The following is a 22,412-nucleotide window of genomic DNA, read 5'->3' on the forward strand; positions in this document are numbered from 1 at the left end:
TGTCTTCATATTACTGTATATTCGTATACATATCATACAGAGAGTGAGATAGGGAGAGAGAGAGAGCTGAAGAGATGGAGAGAGTGAGAGAGAAACCAGAAAAGAAACAAAAATACAATTTGTCATCAGAATGAGAATCAGAATCATCGTTATTCGCCAGTTTGCACAAACAAGGAATTTACTATGGCAGGAAGGTGCAGACGGTAAACATAAGAGTTTTAAATACAAAATGTAAGAAATATAACATGTTGAAAATGTACAACAGTAATAATTCTAACCACTACTATCAAATGTACTAAAAATTCAATATAAAATATACAATAAAATTCGATATAAATAAGAGTACAATGTGCAATGATCAAGATTGTTAAATCTCTGAGACAGTATAAATGAGATGGTTACATCTCCCTGACTCTGAATGAGGACAGCATGTCCCTGACTCTGAATGAGGACAGCATGTCCCTGACTCTGAATGAGGACAGCATGTCCCTGACTCTGAATGAGGACAGCATGTCCCTGACTCTGAATGAGGACAGCATGTCCCTGACTCTGAATGAGGACAGCATGTCCCTGACTCTGAATGAGGACAGCATGTCCCTGACTCTGAATGAGGACAGCATGTCCCTGACTCTGAATGAGGACAGCATGTCCCTGACTCTGAATGAGGACAGCATGTCCCTGACTCTGAATGAGGACAGCATGTCCCTGACTCTGAATGAGGACAGCATGTCCCTGACTCTGAATGAGGACAGCATGTCCCTGACTCTGAATGAGGACAGCATGTCCCTGTGTCCCTCCAGGCGGTGTCTTCCTGCTTCTGGACCGATAAAACGTTTGACAACCGTCTGTGCATGTGTAAGAAGCTGCGAGGTTTCCAGGCCAGGCTGGTCACCATCTCAAGAGCCTGTGGCTACATCTCATCTGGAGACCACCGCAAGTAGACGCCTCATCTTCATCACCATCATCATCATCACATCTTTATTCTCATCATATCATGTAATGCACTACAATAGCATGGTTCCACCTGACCCTGCTCACCCCTGACCCTGCTCACCTCTGCTCCACTGTGGTCTGCAGCCCAGAGCCACTTCCAAGTCTGTCAGGACTGAAATAATTTGAGTTAATCCAACTATTTATTGAGTCTATTTATTCCTATTTGAGTTTTGGGAACTATTTATGGGAGATTATTTATATGAGGGTGTTATTTATTGGTCTGTATTTAATAAAGTATTTATTGCATTTTAACATGAGGTGTTTGCTTATATTTACAGTATATTCATAAGTAACGATTCCCAATATCTTCACACTAGTATACAATATAATTACACTTAATACCTCAAATATTTATACGTAAACTAATGTTAACAGGTAGAACCCAACATGTTTACACTAGCACAAAACATTCACCATGGTTCACAATTCAAACTAAGATGTAGAAAAACATTCTATTGTTTTATTCAGTTTAATGACGCTCCTCCACTTGTACAGAACTCTGTTAAAGGCCCTGAGGTGTGACATCACAATGACATCACAAAACGTCTGGAATGATCACGGACGGGGTTTAAGAGAACTTGTCGTCTCAAACTCAACACTCATACATACTTTCAAACAGCATCAGATGCAAACATTATTACATCATTATGTTTCATCTTTTTGTTTTTCATCTGGCAGCACGTTGATTTCAAGGCATGATCCAAACTAAATATATATAAAAATACAGAACATTAACAAAGAATATCGTAGAAAAAATGTTTACAAAAAAATATATATACAGTTTTATTTATTTATTAGCTACCGTTGTTGGTCCCTTGTCTTGTAGAGTTTAAGTGGTAATGCCTTGACTGAGAAATAAGATGCAACACCACATATAGGAGGTGCGGGGAGTCAGGATTATAGTGCAGTACTAGTCAGGGAGCCTGACTGCCCAGCCACAAGCCTTTCAGCTGAAACCTACATCAGAGGTTCAGGGTTCAAAGTTCAAAAGTCCCTTCCACTGGTTCTCTGTTTCCTTGATGAGTCCGTTGGGGGTGGGGCTTAAATGGTCTGAGATGTCTCATTTGTCGGCTTGGTTGTCCATCATTTCTGAAGTGGAATGAGACAGACATATATTACTTAGTGAGCAGTCTGAATCTTCTGTGTGAGTGTGTCTGCATGTGTGTGTGTATGTGTGAGCGTGTATGTGTGTGTGTCTGTGTATGTCTGTGTGTGTCTGTGTGAGTATATGTGTGAATGTGTGTACGTGTGTGTGTGTGTCTGTGTGAGTATATGTGTGAATGTGTGTGTGTGTCTGTGTGAGTATATGTGTGAATGTGTGTACGTGTGTGTGTGTGTCTGTGTGAGTATATGTGTGAATGTGTGTACGTGTGTGTTTGTGTGAGTGTGTGTGTGAATGTGTGTACGTGTGTGTCTGTGTGAGTGTGTGTGTGAATGTGTGTACGTGTGTGTGTACGTGTGTGTGTGTGTGTGTGTGTGTGTCTGTGTGAGTGTGTGTGTGAATGTGTGTACGTGTGTGTGTGTAACCCACCCTGCAGGGTCAGCAGCACCTCTGGCGCCAGGTCATCCAGCTCCTCCAGGCTGCTCTTCAGCTTCTCTAGCGAGGCATGGCCCTGCTGCCCCTGCTGCCCCTGCTGCCTCCTCCACTCCTCCAGCATCTTGAACTTCTGCATGGTGACGTCCTTCTCCCCGGCCTGCAGCTCGTCCAGGTCTCGGCTCCTCAGACCCAGGAAGATGCCCACCTGCCGCCACTCCTTCCCCAGCCGCCGGGCCACCTGCAACAGCTGCTTGTCTGTCACCTCGGGGCGCGGAGCCGTGGCCGTGATGCAGCCGTCTGGACACACACACACACCACAGTGTTTATATGATAGCTGTCATTTAAGATGACTTTAGATGATAGTTTTTAAGGTATTTGAAACCATAGTGTCGAAGGTAAGTAAGATGGTAGGTAGGATAATACAATTATAACAATGTATTCATTCAGCAGACACCTGTGATCTGCCTAGTAACAGAGGGTGGTCACCTGACTCATCTGTCCAGCGGGATCTCTTATTGGTAATTTCCTCTTCCGACGTGCTACTTCTCTTCCTACCTATAGGAGGTCAGAGTTCACAGGAAAGGTCAGGGGGGTCACATAAAGGTCAGATGGGTCACAGGAGAGGTCAGAGGGGTCACAGGAGAAGTCAGAGGGGTCACAGGAGAGGTCAGAGGTCACAGGAAAGGTCAGGGGGGTCACAGGAAAGGTCAGAGGGTTCACAGTCTTGTTCCACCCACTGATGGTCTTTTTCTTCTGAGGCTCCACAGGGTCCACACAGTCTTCTGTGGAAGAACACACACAAGCAGCCAGGTCAGACACACACACAGCCAGGTCAGACACACACACACACACCCCTCCCCTCAGGTACACACCTTCCCTGATGTAGGTGGACCAGATGGTCTGGTCTGACTCTGTCTCCATGAGGGACAGCTTGAAGGGGGGGGAGTGATCAAAGAAAACCTCGAAGTACCCCTTCAGCTTGGTGACCGCCAGCGTAAAGGACAGTTTCTGTAACACACACATTCTTTAGAACACACACAGGTCCTATCAACACACACACTCTTCAGAAACACACACAGGTCCTATCAACACACACACTCTTCAGAAACACACACAGGTCCTACCAACACACACACTCTTCAGAAACACACACAGGTCCTACCAACACACACACTCTTCAGAAACACACACAGGTCCTACCAACACACACACTCTTCAGAAACACACACAGGTCCTACCAACACACACACTCTTCAGAAACACACACAGGTCCTACCAACACACACACTCTTCAGAAACACACACAGGTCCTACCAACACACACACTCTTCAGAAACACACACAGGTCCTACCAACACACACACTCTTCAGAAACACACACAGGTCCTACCAACACACACACTCTTCAGAAACACACACAGGTCCTACCAACACACACACTCTTCAGAAACACACACACCTCCGGGGTGATCTCCCCCTCAGGCTCGGTCAGCAGACGGTATGTCCTCTCATCCAGGCTGCAGGTGGGAGGCTTGTCCACCTTCTGGAACTTCCTGTTGGAGCTGCGTACTTCCTTTCCAATGTCCTGGACCCGGAATGACAGACAGTTATATTTCTATTATTAGGATGATGACTGATAGGCTGACTAGGTGAAAGACAACAAAACAAGATTAAGATTGAAAAAGAAAGAGAAAGTGAGAGACAGCAAATGCTTATATACACTGCATGCCCACACACACATGCATACACACACCATGTATACACACACACTCTCTCACACACACCCCCTAACCTGTCACCTTGATGTCTGAGGAGTTGTTAGGGGCTAGGTAGACTCTGAAGCAGTGTGCCTTGAGGCCTCTCTCCCGGTAGAGCAGGACCACGGCGTGGTGCCGCTGGGCGGGGCTGGCCTGGGCCACAGGCCCCACGGGGGACAGGGACGACACACACCACTTCACATGGCTGCCGGAGTGATCCACACACGGCTCCATCAGCGGCCGGCCAGCCTTCAGGTGCAGCACCCTGAAGGAGACCTGGCTGTCTGGGTCTGGGGGAGGAGAGAGAGAGGGGGTGGAGGAGGGGGGAGGGAGAGGGAGGAGGGGGGAGGGAGAGGGAGGAGCCAGTGACAGGGGAAAGTTAGTCCTGCTAACAACAGCGTCATTCACAGTGTGTGTTATCGTAGAATGTAGTGTTTCGGTGCAGCATGGAGACATTAAGGTCAGTTCTAGACAAAGCTCTCCTCACCAGCAAGGCAGAGGGTGTGTGGGAACTGGATGGACTTGAGGACAGTCGAGTCCTTGTTGACACAGTCCACGTTGAAGATGGGTCCGGCGCAACTCCAGGCGTCTGTGAGGAACTTTCCAAACTTGGACCAGGACAGGATGGAGTACCTCAGCAGAACCTTCTCAGACACCTCAAACACAAGACCTGTCACCGAGCACTGGAACACCCCCTCGTCCTCCAGCTGCAGCCTGACACACACACACACACACACACACACACACACACACACACACACACACACACACACACACACACACACACACACACAAGTGACACAAACTCCAACAAAGGTGAGCAAGATCCCGGGATCACACTGGAATTTTGTCCAGACATTTCACTTATATATTTACTCCCTATTATTTTGTGTTATTTTGCTATTGGTACTTTTCTGATGGTCGCAGATGTTACGCACCCTCTACCAATTGGTCCCTTGTTCTGGGGGTTTCTGTTTACAAATGTTTTTATACAAAGACATTTCTCCCAAGTCGGGCTGGTAGTACTGACCATGAACCGTGCAGCTGCAGATACTGGAATAGGGCCATTCTCATTTCATTTTAAATCAGATAAATCCATACTCATAACCCATCTTCATCATTTCAACAGTGTGATGTTAAATTCCATGTCAGGAGGAGGGAGGGAGGGAGGGAGGGAGGGAGGGAGGGAGGGAGGAACTGGAGTACTCACTGCATCTGTCCTCGAGCTAGCATCCTAGGGGTGACCCGCTCACCTCCAGGGCTCTGGACACACACATAAACACGTCACTTCGGATAATGTCTGCTAAATTAATTTTAATGTAACATTATAAATACGATAAACTGTAAACTCACCTGCTGAATAGCTTTGCATTTCTCACAGCAGGACTTGAATATCACATCTGTGATGATGAGAAGAGCAGGGTTATCTAAAACTATTTTGAACTCTTATTTTAACTCTTTTAAAGTTCTCGCTCCGGTTAAACAACTGAGTGTTAAACGTGAGTGTTGTGTGATTGTAAGAGAGAGGAGAGCGTGGCAGGTGTGGTTGTAAGAGCGAGGAGAGCGTGGCAGGTGTGGTTGTAAGAGAGAGGAGAGCGTGGCAGGTGTGGTTGTAAGAGAGAGGAGAGCGTGGCAGGTGTGGTTGTAAGAGCGAGGAGAGCGTGGCAGGTGTGGTTGTAAGAGAGAGGAGAGCGTGGCAGGTGTGGTTGTAAGAGAGAGGAGAGCGTGGCAGGTGTGGTTGTAAGAGAGAGGAGAGCGTGGCAGGTGTGGTTGTAAGAGAGAGGAGAGCGTGGCAGGTGTGGTTGTAAGAGAGAGGAGAGCGTGGCAGGTGTGGTTGTAAGAGAGAGGAGAGCGTGGCAGGTGTGGTTGTAAGAGAGAGGAGAGCGTGGCAGGTGTGGTTGTAAGAGCGAGGAGAGCGTGGCAGGTGTGGTTGTAAGAGAGAGGAGAGCGTGGCAGGTGTGGTTGTAAGAGAGAGGAGAGCGTGGCAGGTGTGGTTGTAAGAGAGAGGAGAGCGTGGCAGGTGTGGTTGTAAGAGAGAGGAGAGCGTGGCAGGTGTGGTTGTAAGAGAGATGAGAGCGTGGCAGGTGTGGTTGTAAGAGAGAGGAGAGCGTGGCAGGTGTGGTTGTAAGAGAGAGGAGAGCGTGGCAGGTGTGGTTGTAAGAGAGAGGAGAGCGTGGCAGGTGTGGTTGTAAGAGAGAGGAGAGCGTGGCAGGTGTGGTTGTAAGAGAGAGGAGAGCGTGGCAGGTGTGGTTGTAAGAGAGAGGAGAGCGTGGCAGGTGTGGTTGTAAGAGAGAGGAGAGCGTGGCAGGTGTGGTTGTAAGAGAGAGGAGAGCGTGGCAGGTGTGGTTGTAAGAGAGAGGAGAGCGTGGCAGGTGTGGTTGTAAGAGAGAGGAGAGCGTGGCAGGTGTGGTTGTAAGAGAGAGGAGAGCGTGGCAGGTGTGGTTGTAAGAGAGAGGAGAGCGTGGCAGGTGTGGTTGTAAGAGAGAGGAGAGCGTGGCAGGTGTGGTTGTAAGAGAGAGGAGAGCGTGGCAGGTGTGGTTGTAAGAGAGAGGAGAGCGTGGCAGGTGTGGTTGTAAGAGAGAGGAGAGCGTGGCAGGTGTGGTTGTAAGAGAGAGGAGAGCGTGGCAGGTGTGGTTGTAAGAGAGAGGAGAGCGTGGCAGGTGTGGTTGTAAGAGAGAGGAGAGCGTGGCAGGTGTGGTTGTAAGAGAGAGGAGAGCGTGGCAGGTGTGGTTGTAAGAGAGAGGAGAGCGTGGCAGGTGTGGTTGTAAGAGAGAGGAGAGCGTGGCAGGTGTGGTTGTAAGAGAGAGGAGAGCGTGGCAGGTGTGGTTGTAAGAGAGAGGAGAGCGTGGCAGGTGTGGTTGTAAGAGAGAGGAGAGCGTGGCAGGACCAGCCTGATGGAGCTACCCTCTCTGCTGGAGGCTGCAGGTCTAGAGGCTGCAGGGCTGGAGGCTGCAGGTCTGGAGGCTATAGGGCTGGAGGCTGGGTCAGCTTCTGCAGAGGAACATGGATTACATTAGTGAGATCTTATGAATAAACGATTACTACACCATCATATACTACTGAACTGTACTATGGAATACTATACTACACTAGAATACTATTATACAAACAATATTCTACTATACTTTATTCTACTATACTTTTCTATAATGTAGTATTCTATGTTCTACTACATTATCCTATACTATAGCATCCTGGACTATACTATATTATACTATTCTACTGTATGCTATAGACAACTCAATAACTATCCTATACTATACTGTATTATACTATCTTATACTACACTGTATTATACTATACTATACTGTATTATACTATACTATACTGTATTCTACAATACTATTCCATACTGTACTATCCTTAATCCAGTGTTTCCCACGCATAGACTCATTTGTGGCGGTGCATCACAGAATCAACACCGGCCGCCACATATTGCGTTTCGTTATATATATATATATATATATATTTTTTTTTTATTATATTTAAAACATGCAGCGTATTCGTTCAGCTGCATTTCCTTTCCCTGCTCTCCGTCTCTCTGTCACTCACGCGTCTCTCACATACACACAGTCACAACGTCAGCACACGTTAGCAACGACGTAGATACGCCGTTTTAGTAAGACAGACAGCTATATTATGGAGCTAAATCAGGGCCAAATATTTTGTTAATTAGAAAAAAAAATCTTTAGTTGAAAAACTAAAGCTTGACATTGAAAATTTAAGTTTTGGTCAAAAACTTGAAAACCATGAATTCAAAGAAAAAATAAATTTATTCTGGAATTAGTCTGGAATTATTTTGAATAAATTATTAATTTTCATTTTTCATTTTTAGATTTTCACATAGTTTCACATTTAATGTTTTCAGATTCCATTTTTTTTTTTTTTACAGCCAATTATTTATTTATTTTTTCAGTTATTTATTTAGTTTTTTTTAGTTTTTTTTTTTTCAGTTTCTGCATATAATGCAGGTAGCAACGCTAGTGCCAAATAACTGTTTAGCTGGTCGGCTCCATGACGCCACATCACTCTAAAAAATGCTGGTTAAATATAGGACAGAACACACGTTGGGTTAAACTAACCCAGCAAGATGGGTTGACCATTTAACCCAGCATGTTGAGTTGATCATTCAACGCCTCAATGCAACTAGAATTACCTGAACAAGCTGTATAGCAAAAAGAAGTAAGCACATACAACTATTTAAATGGATTATACAAACACGGAGAAAACATAACATTGTTAGAAACTGTTTTATTTTCTGTTTAATGTACTGTAGACTACCTATTCTATTTGGAACACCATCCAGTTTTGGCACCTTCACGAACGAACAGCCAGTTGTTACAGTAGCTAGACTAGTATCTGCTTAGAGCTACGGTAAACAGTCAAAAAGCAGCCAGGTGCAAATAAAAACTCCTTAAAACAAATCGTTTGCAGTACAGTACGTTTATTTTGGTGGGGTTCTTCTGTATAGTTAACATTTGCCTCGCTGGCTAGAGAATTAAAGTTGGACGGTTGCAAACTGAGGTAATGGCTAAAACAAGCTATCCTCAACAACACCTAGGACTCGTAGAATCTCACCATTCAGTTGCTGCAAGAAATTTGGCTACACCGCCGGACTAGTATTTTTGCTGTCCCTATTCTTGGTAGATATAACCCTTTAGTAGCTAAATGAGCTAAATATGTCCCTGCCGTTGTGCGTGGACCCTGCTGACTGTACAAAACTTAAGAGCCGTTGAGAAGACCGTTGACAAAGTTAAGTTTATGCTGCAGATAAACCAGCAGCTGGGTTAAAGTGAGGCATCCTGGGTAGGCCAGGAGGAGGACAATCTGCATTGTTTCAACTGTCGCCGACAATGACCCAGCCACTAACCCAGCGGCTTGGCTGCACTAAAACTACCCAGCACCATGGAAATAACCCAACAAAATGACCCAACAGGATCAACCCAGCATTTGGGTAAAAAAAATAACCCAGCATTTTTGGGGCTCGTGAGACTGCTCACCAAAAGAACGAAGGGGAACCCACTTGTCTAGCAGATTAAGACATGTTCGTAGGTACCTAGCAAAAAGTAGCCTCAACTTTCCTAGACTTTTAGCTACGGTACTAATCCGGAAGGCTCGCTGATATAGTATGGAGCTAAATCAGGGACAAATGTTTTGTTCATTCGGAAAAAAAATCTTTTGTTGAAAAACTAAAGCTTTGGTCAAAAACTTGAAAAATAAAACCATGAATTCAAAGAAAAAATAAGTTTACATTTTTTTTTCAAGTTGAATAAAATTTCGATTAAAGTCTGGAATTATTTTTAATAAATTATTAATTTTCATTTTTCACTTTTAGATTTTCACATAGTTTCACATTTAATGTTTTCAGATTCCCCCCAAAAAATGTTTACGGCTTCAATTTTTTTGCCCAGCCTAGAGATTCACAGCTTGAGGGAGGGAGGTAAGGGAGGGATGTGAAGGAGGGATGTGATCTTTGCAGGTCCTCACCACAATCCTCCTCCTCCTCCTGCTCCTCCTCCTCCTGCTCCTCCTCTTGCTCCTCCTCAGAGCTTTCCTCTGTGACTGTCCCAGCGGTCTCTGTCAGATAAACACAACACACAGGCTGTTGAAATGGCAGATCATTAGAAGCCATCATCTGAGAGGAGACTTATGTATATGGTTAATTTTAATGGTTATTTATTTATTATAATTTATTATATGGTTCAAAGATTCAGAGATGAGGTGTCTCTTGGAATTGGTTGGAGAAAGCATTGCCTGGTGGAGGGTGTGAGGATGAGGGTTAGGGGTGAGGATGAGGGGGTGAGGATGAGGGGTGAGGATTAGGGTTAGGGGTGAGGATGAAGGGGTTAGGGTGAGGATGAGCGGGTTAGGATGAGGGGGTGAGGATAGGGGGTGAGGATGGGGGGTGAGGATGAGGGGGTTAGGGTGAGGGGTGAGGATGAGGGGGTTAGGATGAGGGGTGAGGATGAGGGGGTTATGGTGAGGATGAAGGGGTAAGGATGAGGGGTGAGGATGAGGGGGTTAGGGTGAGGATGAAGGGGTGAGGATGAAGGGGTGAGGATGAGGGGGTTAGGGTGAGGGGTGAGGATAAGGGGTGAGGATGAGGGGGTGAGGATGAGGGGTGAGGATGAGGGGTGAGGATGAGGGGTGAGGATGAAGGGGTGAGGATGAAGGGTGAGGATGAGGGGTGAAGATGGGGGGTTAATGTGAGGATGAAGAGTGAGGATGGGGGGGTTAGGGTGAGGGGTGAGGATGAGGGGTGAGGATGAGGGGGTGAGGATGAGGGGGTTAGGGTGAGGGGTGAGGATGAGGGGTGAGGATGAGGGGGTTAGGGTGAGGATAAAGGGGTGAGGATGAAGGGTGAGGATGAGGGGTGAAGATGGGGGGTTAGGGTGAGGATGAAGGGTGAGGATGGGGGGGTTAGGGTGAGGGGTGAGGATGAGGGGGTGAGGATGAGGGGGTTAGGGTGAGGGGTGAGGATGAGGGGTGAGGATGGGAGGGTGAAGATGGGGGGTTAGGGTGAGGATGAAGGGTGAGGATGGGAGGGGTGAGGATGGGGGGTGAGGATGAGGGGGTTAGGGTGAGGGGTGAGGATGAGGGGTGAGGATGAGGGGGTTAGGGTGAGGGGTGAGGATGAGGGGTGAGGATGGGAGGGGTGAAGATGGGGGGTGAGGATGGGAGGGGTGAAGATGGGGGGTGAGGATGAGAGGGTGAGGGGGTGACAGGATGAGGGTGGTCGTGCCTACCTGATCCACTCTGATCACTCTCAGCCAGGTGACCTGTAACAGAACAGTGTGTTTTACTGGAGGGATGAGGAACGATGAGGTGTTGAGGACAGCAGGGTTACTGGAGGGACCCTTTTATAACACTTTGTAACACACACCATTTAATGACAGCTCCTATGTACCTACTGTGTTGATACAGCATGTATGTAGCTGCATGGTAGTTAGTGTATCTTAATGTCAAGTGTAACTAACAGTTCCCTCTCATCACCTCTGCATCGTGCTTACTGCCACCTTGTGGACATGAACTGTGGCAGCACCCAGACACAGAGCTAGGAGAGGGGGAGAGAGACAGAGAGAGAACGGGAGAGACAGATAGAGAAAGGAGAGAGAGAGAGAGAGAGAGAGAGAGAGAGAGAGAGAGAGAGAGAGAGAGAGAGAGAGAGAGAGAGAGAGAGAGAGAGAGGGAGAGACAGAGCGAGAGAGAAAGGGAGAGAGACAGAGAGAGAGAAAGGGAGAGAGACAGAGAGAGAGAAAGGGAGAGAGAAAGGGAGAGAGACAGAGAAAGGGAGAGAGACAGAGAAAGGGAGAGAGACAGAGAGAGAGAAAGGGAGAGAGACAGAGAGAGAAAGGGAGAAAGACAGAGAGAGAAAGGGAGAGACAGAGAGAGAGAAAGGGAGAGAGAGAAACAGACAGTCAGACAGTGGGATTTACCTTTCTGGTCTGGCTCTGGGATGTGTCCATCCCTGCAGGGAGGGAGGAGAGATGGAGGGAGGAGGAGGAGAGATGGAGGGAGGAGGAGAGATGGAGGGAGGAGATGGAGGGAGGAGAGATGGAGGGAGGAGGAGGAGAGATGGAGGGAGGAGGAGGAGAGATGGAGGGAGGAGGAGAGATGGAGGGAGGAGATGGAGGGAGGAGAGATGGAGGGAGGAGGAGGAGAGATGGAGGGAGGAGATGGAGGGAGGAGAGATGGTGGGAGGAGGAGGAGAGATGGAGGGAGGAGAGATGGAGGGAGGAGGAGAGATGGAGGGAGGAGGAGGAGAGATGGAGGGAGGAGATGGAGGAGGAGGAGGAGAGATGGAGGGAGGAGATGGAGGGAGGAGAGATGGTGGGAGGAGGAGGAGAGATGGAGGGAGGAGAGATGGAGGGAGGAGGAGAGATGGAGGGAGGAGGAGGAGAGATGGAGGGAGGAGATGGAGGGAGGAGATGGAGGGAGGAGGAGAGATGGAGGGAGGAGGAGGAGAGATGGATGGAGGAGGAGGAGAGATGGAGGGAGGAGATGGAGGGAGGAGAGATGGAGGGAGGAGATATGGAGGGAGGAGAGATGGAGGGAGGAGGAGAGATGGTGGGAGGAGATGGAGGGAGGAGAGATGGAGGGAGGAGGAGAGATGGAGGGAGGAGGAGGAGAGATGGAGGGAGGAGATGGAGGGAGGAGAGATGGAGGGAGGAGATATGGAGGGAGGAGAGATGGAGGGAGGAGGAGAGATGGTGGGAGGAGAGATGGAGGGAGGAGATATGGAGGGAGGAGGAGAGATGGAGGGAGGAGGAGGAGAGATGGAGGGAGGAGATGGAGGGAGGAGGAGGAGAGATGGAGGGAGGAGATGGAGGGAGGAGAGATGGTGGGAGGAGGAGGAGAGATGGAGGGAGGAGAGATGGAGGAGGAGGAGAGATGGAGGGAGGAGGAGGAGAGATGGAGGGAGGAGATGGAGGGAGGAGATGGAGGGAGGAGGAGAGATGGAGGGAGGAGGAGGAGAGATGGAGGGAGGAGGAGGAGAGATGGAGGGAGGAGATGGAGGGAGGAGAGATGGAGGGAGGAGATATGGAGGGAGGAGAGATGGAGGGAGGAGGAGAGATGGTGGGAGGAGATGGAGGGAGGAGAGATGGAGGGAGGAGGAGAGATGGAGGGAGGAGGAGGAGAGATGGAGGGAGGAGATGGAGGGAGGAGAGATGGAGGGAGGAGATATGGAGGGAGGAGAGATGGAGGGAGGAGGAGAGATGGTGGGAGGAGAGATGGAGGGAGGAGATATGGAGGGAGGAGAGAGATGGAGGGAGGAGATATGGAGGGAGGAGGAGAGATGGAAGGAGGAGGAGGAGAGATGGAGGGAGGGGGAGGAGGAGAGATGGAGGGAAGGAGGAGGGATGCAGGGAGGAGGGATGGAGAGGATATGTTAGAAAATAATATCACTGTTGGGGGGTGCAGCTGCAAGCCTGGCTCTGTTACACCAGACAGATTTCCTTTCTGACAAGCACACACACATACACACACACGCGCGCACACAAAAGGAGGAAGTGTACAAGCACACACACACCCACACCTGGCCCTGACAGTGTTTATCTCATGTTGACAAATCACACAGGAAGAACAAGTTCTACACAGGCAGCAAAGAGTGTCAAAACTAGAACCTGACTTTACTGTTCTTACTTCTGGCTCCTTCGCTCTCCTTGTTGATAGTGCCTCGGGCGATCAACACCAAGACATGCATGATCCTACATGCTTACAGATTCCAGACAGATTATGTCATTTGATTTGGCAGACGCTTTAATTCAAAGACACGTACGAGGGGGGACTTGAACCTGGTAGCTCTTGACCTGCAGGCAAATGCTCTACTGTACCACTGAGCTAAAGCCATCCTCAGTTAAGAGCTAGAGACTGTGACTGAAACACCCTTATCTGTCAGTGTGGTCTGGGCTGAACAGGAAGTGGTTTCCTCAGACAGTTGTTCAAGAAACCGTCTAGAGTATCAAGGTCACCTCAACAGACCAACAACAAACACCCAGTCAACACGAGTGTCATGTTTAAACATTAAATACACCTCTCTGTTCTCCCTCTCCCTTCCTCTCGCTCTACCTCCTTCCCCTGCTCTTTTTCCATCTCTTTCCCCCACTCTTCTTCCCTTTCTCTACCATGTCTCTCTCTCTCCCACTCTCCTTTGCTCTACCTCCCTCACCCCTCCAACTCTTTGCATGTACTACAGGGTCATTTTCATACAAAGCAAAACAAGCTGCACCCTCTCTCTTCCTCTTTGTCTCCCTCCATCCTGTGGCACAAGGCCACCATCTCCCACAGAGAAACAGGAAGAACTAGTGAAGAGAGATAAACTGTCATCTGGTACAGAGCTGGTGATGAGAGATTCCACGGTTTACGCTGCGTTCACACTGCAGCGTTTTTTAACGCTCTGCACCGCTTGCCTTCCCACAGTACACCACGCTCGGGGGCGTGTTAGACAAGTTAATACAGAGTTGTAGTTCTCTAAGGTCACTGTTGTAGTCATGGCCAAGCGTGCAGATTTGGGTTCATGTACTCACAATATCGATCAAAATACCACTTTTACACAACATTTATGTAAGTGCAAGATTTTACTAGTGCAAGATGACAGTAGAATACATGTTACGCCACCGGTCACTCAACCAGTCGTTTGTAGGCTGGGCTAGCGAGCTAGCAGTGGCACAGAACAGTCACGTAATGTGACGAGACTAAATTTAAAAGTAGGCTATAAAAACACACTAGGAACAATGACGACATCGGCAACCATGCACCATGCATTATTAGTTTAATGTATTCTTTAAATTCAGGCTCGTCACATTAGTAACTTTGTTCTGAACAGAACTGGGTGTGCAGACACATACGAAAAGTTTCTCCTCCATCTTAAAATTGTGAAACCTAGAAATGTTTATGATGACCAAAGGTTGCTACGTTACAAGAAACAAGAAAACAATCCGATTGGCCAACGCTAGCGTTTTCACGCTCCTCATTTACATAAAGTTGAGAAAATCCAACTTGCAACGCTCCGCTCCGCTCGCCTTCCCACAATGCCCTACGCGAGCGTCAACGCCTGGTTTCCTTGAAAATGAATTGGAAGCCGACGCCACGCGCCGCCCGCTCCGCTGCAGTGTGAACGCAGCGACAGTCACCTACCAGACAGCATCCCAACTGTTCCCAACTGGATTCATGTTTGACGTTGCACTTCATATCACGTTTTAGCTTCATGGTAGCTGTATCTTATCGTAGTTGAGATGTATAAAATGTAATGTAGGCTAGTACATTGAAGCACAACTAAATAATTGTATCTATATACTTAAACATCGTTGTTGTGCTGTGCGTTTAATAAACAATTAATTTTGTACTACCTCTCAAAGCTCAGACATTCAGAGGGGTGTGGCATGAAGGTGTCTGGTTTAAGGGACTTTTCCTCTTCACAGGTGAAGGCGGCTCGGCAAACACATGACAACAGCCCCCCTAAGGACACGAGCCTACCGGTTTCCTCTTCTTACCGTCGCTGCCTGACGGCTACGGTTACCTGACACACAAAACCCCCCGCGCCGAGGAGAGAGAGGGTGTGGTACCGAGAGCTTTCTGTCGTTGATACGTGATCATGTTTTACTCAATTTGTAGCAACACGGTAACACCGGTAACTGATCTTTGACTCTTCAGTGGAATCTTTCTAAAAAGTGAACAAAAGAACCCATAGTAGTTACAAACGAACGGACATTAATTCAGTTTTGGATTCAACATCTATTAGATCTATCTATAAGCTACAGGCTGTTGGATATCTGTAATAGCCTACCAATAATTACAGCATCCTGAAACTGCCTCGACAATGAAGGACGCATTAACCTATAAATATATTGCATTAGGCTTATTCTCCTAGTCGAGGACTGTTAGTTTAAAACGTTGAAACGCGTTTCAGTCCGGCCGGCTCATAGCTGCATCAGCATCGGAGCAGGTGGTCTTTGTTTCCAGATGCTAAACCACTTTATGTGTCCCTGTTTGTTAACAAACATGGACATTGTTAAGCTACAGTAGCGGTCATGTTGCTTATGCATCGTTACAACAGCTAGGGCACGTGCGGTGCCTCTAGGAAATACAAAAGATTGGCTACATTTCTAATGAAGGAATAAATTAGTTTATTAAGGCAACTCCTCTGCCGACGGGTATCGACGATCTAAAACGCGTCTCTTACCGACTGAGAGTGGAATCAAGGTTTTTGGTTTAATTCATGTTTTTAATGAGAAACTGTTAAAGTATAGAGACAGTTAAAGATGCGGTTGTAAACTGAAAGCAACAAAGAGATAATGGCGTCTGTCCCTCCTTTTACTTTTAGCTTATGTTTCTAATTGTGCATAATTGCGGTCTATATGAATTTGTTTTGTACGTTATAACACGTCAACAAAGTTAAACTCATTTCATCAACATAACTCATCATTCAGGAAATTGAAGCAATAGCCTACCTGGGTTTCGCATTATAGCCTACCACCTTTTCGGCTGTGAAATTAACAATTTAACGGGGATTATCAGTATAACCATGCAGCGTTGCTACTTCCCTAACTTACCCCTCTTCTAGGCAACAGGAGGATCCCAGACTCGCCATCTCTGCCACCATCCTGTCTCTCCGTGCAGGGTCGGATGAACCGGTTATATTCCGTGATAGCGCCTTGTGTCACCTGTCTCTTTAAAACCGCAACCATGCAGACCGTCAACCACGTTTGAAATTATGTACGGAGGTAAACATGATTTTGTGAGTTCTCGTGGTTCACTTTGTCATAGTAGCAAGCAGTCTTGTTTTACGCATTCTTATTGTGTGTATTCAAGTTTAGGATAAACTACATCCTTTTTTAAATAGTCCTTTCAAAAGGATTAGTCGCTCTGGATAAGAGCGTCTGCTAAATGACTAAATGTAGTCGTAGGCCTTTAGATCTTCCGAGCAACAACAACACGCTATTTTATAGAAGGTAATTATGTTGTCGTTATCAACGGAGGGAATCTGACACCCTAGCTCATCTAGCTGATCTCACAACATTTATGTCGTCGGTTGTTTATATTGATTCCGCGAGGTTTTGATATAGAGATCAGTCCAGCGGGGTGCGACCGCCATTGGCTCCTTCTAAAGGGCGGGATAATAAGGCCCGCCTCCGAGGACAGTGCTGCTGCTGTATTATAGCCAATGAGAGGGCAGCAAATAGACTTTTAATGAGTAAGGGATATAAATATTAGATACATTTTAAATTATGTGCTTTTCTTTTTAGTAAGAGAGTCCAATCAAACGTAGGCCTACTATTAAAGGGACGATTTATGAAATGTACGGGTCAGCAATTTTTTCCCCAAATTGAGTATGTTTAAAGTGAATTTATAGGTCTATATGAGAACATGCATCCACTGCGATGTTTTTCTAACCTGGGTGTATTTTCTGATCCTTTCGAGCGGGAAAATGAACGAGACACATCTGCATGTAGTACACCGTCATACCACCAGGTGTCGCAACGCTCAATAGAAACCATTTCTCTAACTGCGCTAGCAACAACATCCAAATCTACAACCTCCACACACACACTCACACATGCACGCGCGCACGCACTCACACCCACACACACAGGACAACCCAACACTGCTTCCCAGAATAGATCAGCGCAGCTCTCTGTCCAGAAAACGAGATGAGAGTTGTGAGGAAAGACCTGCTCACATTTCTGTTTACAACTTCTCTCCTCCTCCCATCTCTCCTTTCATCCATCTCTCCTTCCCTCCATCTTTCCTTCCTTCATCTCTTAATTAGACAGTTCTGTGTGTGTGTGTGTGTGTGTGTGTGTGTGTGTGTGTGTGTGTGTGTGTGTGTGAGAGAGAGTGATGGTGTGTGCATGAGTGTGTGTGAGTGAGTGTGTGATGGTATGTGTGTGAGAGCGTGAAGATCTGCAGTAGACCTGAGCTTACAGAGATGGGCAGACCTGGAGAGGAAATGTCCCTTATTGTATTCCAGTATTCTACAGAAACATGTAAAAACATTACCAGCAGGGATCTGATCTGAGACCAGCAGGGATCAGAGACCAGTAGGGATCTGATCAGAGACCAGCAGAGATCAGAGACCAGCAGAGATCAGAGACCAGCAGGGATCAGAGACCAGCAGGGATCAGAGACCAGCAGGGATCAGAGACCAGCAGGGATCTGATCTGAGACCAGCAGGGATCTGAGACCAGCAGGGATCAGAGACCAGCAGGGATCATAGACCAGCAGGGATCTGATCTGAGACCAGAAGGGATCTGATCTGAGACCAGCAGGGATCTGATCTGAGACCAGCAGGGATCAGAGACCAGCAGGGATCTGAGACCAACAGGGATCAGATGAAACCAGCAGGGATCTGAGCTGAGACCAGCAGGGATCAGATGAGACCATCAGGGATCTGAGCTGAGACCAGCAGGGATCAGATGAGACCAGCAGGGATCTGAGCTGAGACTAGCAGGGATCAGGTGCATCAGAAAACCCAGGAACAGACCGGAGAGAAGAGGGTCTTTGTTTGGCTGAGATCAGCCGTGATAGCTGAGCTGGTTGTTCATCTCCTTCTGTGGAAATATGAAAGCTGCAATTCATCACCACAGACACACCCCCCAGCCCTGCAGGGATGACTGACCGACTGCAACACATTGTATCAAATTAATGGACACGCGCTGTACGTTTATTAAGGTAATTAATTCAGGGTAAAATGTCTCTGAGTGCTGTGTTAGCAGGATGCTTTGTGCAGTTTAAGTCTTGGGCTGTTGAGTGTGTTACTGATCGTTCTGGATCGTTTTCGATCACTCTATTCTTTCTCTCTCCTCTCCCTCTCTCTACTCTCTCCCTCTCTCTCTTTCCCCACCTAACAACACCTACTCTCCTCTCCCTCTCTCTCTACTCTCCTCTCCCACTCTCTCTACTCTCTCTCTCCCTCTCTTTCCCCACCTAACAACTTCCCAACCCACTCTGTTTTTACACACACAGTAGTGCACACACAACCGCACCGACACACAAACTCATACATTCAAACACAGAGAGAGGAGATGAGGAAGAGGAGAGACTCAGGGAGGTGAAGGGAGGGAGAGGAGAAGAGGAAGAGGAGAGACTCAGGGAGGTGAAGGGAGGGGGAGGAGATGAGGAAGAGATGGAGAGAGAGAGAAAGAACATATGAAGGCTTGAGAAGCAGAAATGTAAACCCCCCCACAAAAGATGCAAACGTTTTGGCTTTACCTCAGTCTATTAAATGACAAAACAGCAGCGCATCAGATCAGCCCAGCCTGTGTTCTGTGAGGGCAGGCCTGATAGGGGCGTATATTGATTAGATATTTGTTCAACTGGTAAAAAAAAGCTTCTCTCCTCGTATCACATGTCCGTATTAGAGCCAGATTACTGGCAGAACTATGATGCTGCATAAATGAGCTCTTCTTTCACTAAATTTCACGTCATAATGCTCCGGTAATTGAATTTGAAGCAGTGTGCATTAGGGACGGTAGAGAAAGTGTGTGTGTGTGTGTGGGGGGGGTAGAAGCTACAAGATACAGGACAAACAAAACAAGATGGTCGGCCAATTTTCAATGACAGGTTTTAAAATCTATTGTATGTATGAATGGCTCACCTGGTCTTGTGCCAATAAATCGAGTTACCTGTGAACAGGTAACTTTTTACATTTGATTCATTTAGCAGCTTCTTTTATCCACAGCGCCATAACAGGAAGTAGGGCGTTACATCAGGGATCAGAACAGGAAGTAGAGCGTTACATCAGAGATCAGAACAGGAAGTAGAGCGTTACATCAGAGATCAGAAGAGCACAGTTCTAACAGAGTTCTAACTGACCTGGCACAGAACAAAGTAAACACCAGTTACCAGGCTGGAAACAATCTCATCTACAGATGTTCTACCATCTCCTATCAATCACCCAGATAACACAGCACAGGAACAGGCTGATAACACAGCACAGGAACAGGCTGATAACACAGCACAGGAGCAGGCTGATAACACAGCACAGGAACAGGCTGATAACACAGCACAGGAACAGGCTGATAACACAGCACAGGAACAGGCAGATAACACAGCACAGGAACAGGCTGATAACACAGCACAGGAACAGGCAGATAACACAGCACAGGAACAGGCTGTTAACACAGCACAGGAGCAGGCTGATAACACAGCACAGGAACAGGCAGATAACACAGCACAGGAGCAGGCTGATAACACAGCACAGGAACAGGCTGATAACACAGCACAGGAACAGGCTGATAACACAGCACAGGAACAGGCTGATAACACAGCACAGGAGCAGGCTGATAACACAGCACAGGAACAGGCAGATAACACAGCACAGGAGCAGGCTGATAACACAGCACAGGAACAGGCTGATAACACGGAACAGGCTGATAACACAGCACAGGAGCAGGCTGATAACACAGCACAGGAACAGGCTGATAACGGAACAGGCTGATAACACAGCACAGGAACAGGCTGATAACACAGCACAGGCTGATAACACGGAACAGGCTGATAACACAGCACAAGAACAGGCTGATAACACAGCACAGGAACAGGCTTATAACACGGAACAGGCTGATAACACAGCACAGGAGCAGGCTGATAACACAGCACAGGAACAGGCTGATAACACAGCACAGGAACAGGCTGATAACACGGAACAGGCTGATAACACAGCACAGGAACAGGCTGATAACACAGCACAGGAACAGGCTGATAACACGGAACAGGCTGATAACACAGGACAGGAACAGGCTGCGGGATTGTTTTCTGAGGGTGAATTTGCATAATGGTTGTCTAGGTGTTATGGGTAGGAGTGTATAGTTCAGTGGTTAGAGCATTAGACTACAAATCAAGAGGTTGCAGGTCTGGTCATCTTACTTTAAAAAATGACATTCATCTCCTTAATCATCACCAACCATATACATCACTTGTAGATAGTTTAATGTATGGATTATCCCCCCCCCCCCCCCCCCACTCCCTGATATATGGAAACATAGATCGCTCAAGTCCTTGGGTCATTTAAGCCTTCTTAATGTAAAAATGATCAATTATTCAAAGGCAATCGTTTAGGTGACTGTCAGATGTGCACAGGCAAGCCAGGATTCTTTCCTCCAAGCACGTTCCTCCATCAAACCCGTCTGTCAAAAACAAGTAGCCATCTTCATATTCCTGGGCATTTTTGGGGATTGACTGACCGTTCTAACTGTGTCTGTCCAACCAGGTCTGCGGGGGTTCTGTGTCAGTGATATCAGGATATCTGGAATGTAAAACAAATCCTTGGACTGTGGATTGTCAACTGGTCAGCGCGTAAAGACCAAAGAGGGTATCTTCCACGCGACACCGGAGAATAAAGCAACTCGGTTAACGGACCCGGTGCACGGGGGATATCCCGTTCTGCACTGCTCATGACAGCGACCACATCTGCACGGGGCAGACCGAACACCGCTCATATTTCCTATCATCTTAAGGAAGCACGCACGGGCTCACGCACGCGCGCAGTTTGCAGACAGGACGACCGGGACTGTCCGTTATCAGAGTATAATGCCGCGTCTCTCCAAGACGACGTGCATCTTCACCGCCTTCCTGTCCGGGGCTCTGATCTCCGCGTGCCAAGCAGCCCCGAGCTGCGGAGAAGTCCGGTGTGCCGAGGGCCAGCAGTGTTGCCCGCCAACCGTCACCGGTAACGGCAGCGCGAGCCCCGCGGTACGCTGCTGCAAGCTTCCCATCAACATCTTCTTCGATAACGTGGGCTTGTGGACACGGAAGCTCTCCGGCATCCTCATCCTGCTTCTCCTGTTCGCCATGGGATACTTCATACAGCAGATCATTTGCCCGCGGCAGCGCCGACAACCGAACGACAGACCAGACGATCCGTCACTGTTCCACGTGCATGCCACCGCGTCCCAGGACTCGCTGCTTGACCGCTACTCCGAATACAGCCTGGCTGACTTCACTTCTCCCAACCTACCGACCTACGACGAGGTGAAATACCTACCGACGTACGAGGAATCAATGCAAGACATGCACAGAGACCGGTCAGATGACAACTTGTTGGCCCAGAATGAGGGCACTGCTCTGGGCAGAGGCAGGGCAGCGGGACCGGGCAGAGCCAGGGCAGGACCAGGCAGAGCCAGGGAAGGACCAGGCAGAGCCAGGGCAGGACCGGGACTCCGGGATGAGGGACAGGATATGCTGGAAGTGTCAGGACACAGCACACGAGCTTGCAGGAACTCGGTTTGAGGGAATGACACACAATGACACTTACTAGGATAGCCCATATATTTGTTTTATTTTAATATCAAAAGAGGATATTTGAAAATGCTACAGGCGAATAAATTAGGCTATTGTAAGTGCAATTATAAGTTGCTACAATGAATGTTGAAAATGAATGTGGACTTTTTTGTGTTTTAGTCTGAATTTGGGGGTCTACTTGTTCTACGCACGTGATCCTAAATGAGAGGAAAGGAGAGTGACCCTGAGATTAGAAAAATTATATACATTTAGCAGACGCTTTAATCCAGAGCGATGTACAAGACAGTAGCCTTTATATAGAACAAGGATCTGAAGCGCATGATAACAATATTTAACGATTAAAATAAGTTAAGTCTTTCTAGAGTGATTCTGTACCTCGCGAG

General features: G+C 47.5%; 2 protein-coding genes across 3 annotated transcripts; one reads left to right on the plus strand and one right to left on the minus strand.

Annotated features, from left to right (window-relative positions):
- Nucleotides 1-1,171: 1,171 nt before the first annotated feature.
- Nucleotides 1,172-16,717, minus strand: si:dkeyp-97b10.3 (uncharacterized). 2 transcript variants are annotated; one of them, XM_062472610.1, is made up of 15 exons: nucleotides 16,341-16,717; nucleotides 11,724-11,755; nucleotides 11,034-11,066; nucleotides 9,778-9,864; nucleotides 7,192-7,275; nucleotides 5,641-5,687; nucleotides 5,498-5,550; nucleotides 4,775-5,001; nucleotides 4,330-4,577; nucleotides 3,990-4,115; nucleotides 3,403-3,538; nucleotides 3,268-3,312; nucleotides 3,017-3,085; nucleotides 2,525-2,827; nucleotides 1,172-2,082 (listed from the first exon to the last, which is right to left on the minus strand). In XM_062472610.1, the coding sequence occupies exons 1-15, from the start codon at nucleotides 16,388-16,390 to the stop codon at nucleotides 2,054-2,056; spliced, it is 1,569 nt and encodes a 522-aa protein (XP_062328594.1). In that variant the 5' UTR covers nucleotides 16,391-16,717; the 3' UTR covers nucleotides 1,172-2,053. The 2 variants fall into 2 exon arrangements, with proteins under 2 accessions (XP_062328594.1, XP_062328593.1); XM_062472609.1 differs by having other exon boundaries at nucleotides 7,192-7,278; nucleotides 9,775-9,864.
- A 4,499-nt stretch (nucleotides 16,718-21,216) lies between these two features.
- LOC134029123 (uncharacterized membrane protein C3orf80) lies at nucleotides 21,217-22,412 on the plus strand. Its single transcript, XM_062473120.1, has one exon. The coding sequence runs from the start codon at nucleotides 21,319-21,321 to the stop codon at nucleotides 22,015-22,017; it is 699 nt and encodes a 232-aa protein (XP_062329104.1). The 5' UTR covers nucleotides 21,217-21,318; the 3' UTR covers nucleotides 22,018-22,412.

The sequence above is a fragment of the Osmerus eperlanus genome, chromosome 11 (assembly GCF_963692335.1).
Source record: "Osmerus eperlanus chromosome 11, fOsmEpe2.1, whole genome shotgun sequence".
NCBI lineage: Eukaryota > Metazoa > Chordata > Actinopteri > Osmeriformes > Osmeridae > Osmerus > Osmerus eperlanus.

What these genes read in the sequence shown, in the direction of transcription:
- LOC134029123 (XM_062473120.1), top strand. Translation starts at nt 21,319, where the DNA reads ATGCCGCGTCTCTCCAAGACGACGTGCATCTTCACCGCCTTCCTGTCC.
- si:dkeyp-97b10.3 (XM_062472609.1), bottom strand. Translation starts at nt 16,390, where the DNA reads ATGGTGGCAGAGATGGCGAGTCTGGGATCCTCCTGTTGCCTAGAAGAG. An exon ending in TGCAGCCTCCAGCAGAGAGG is followed by an intron (nt 5,688 to 7,191) that starts GTAGCTCCATCA and finishes TCATCATCACAG; the next exon opens with ATGTGATATTCAAGTCCTGC. An exon ending in AGGGGGAGATCACCCCGGAG is followed by an intron (nt 3,539 to 3,989) that starts GTGTGTGTGTTT and finishes TGTGTGTTACAG; the next exon opens with AAACTGTCCTTTACGCTGGC.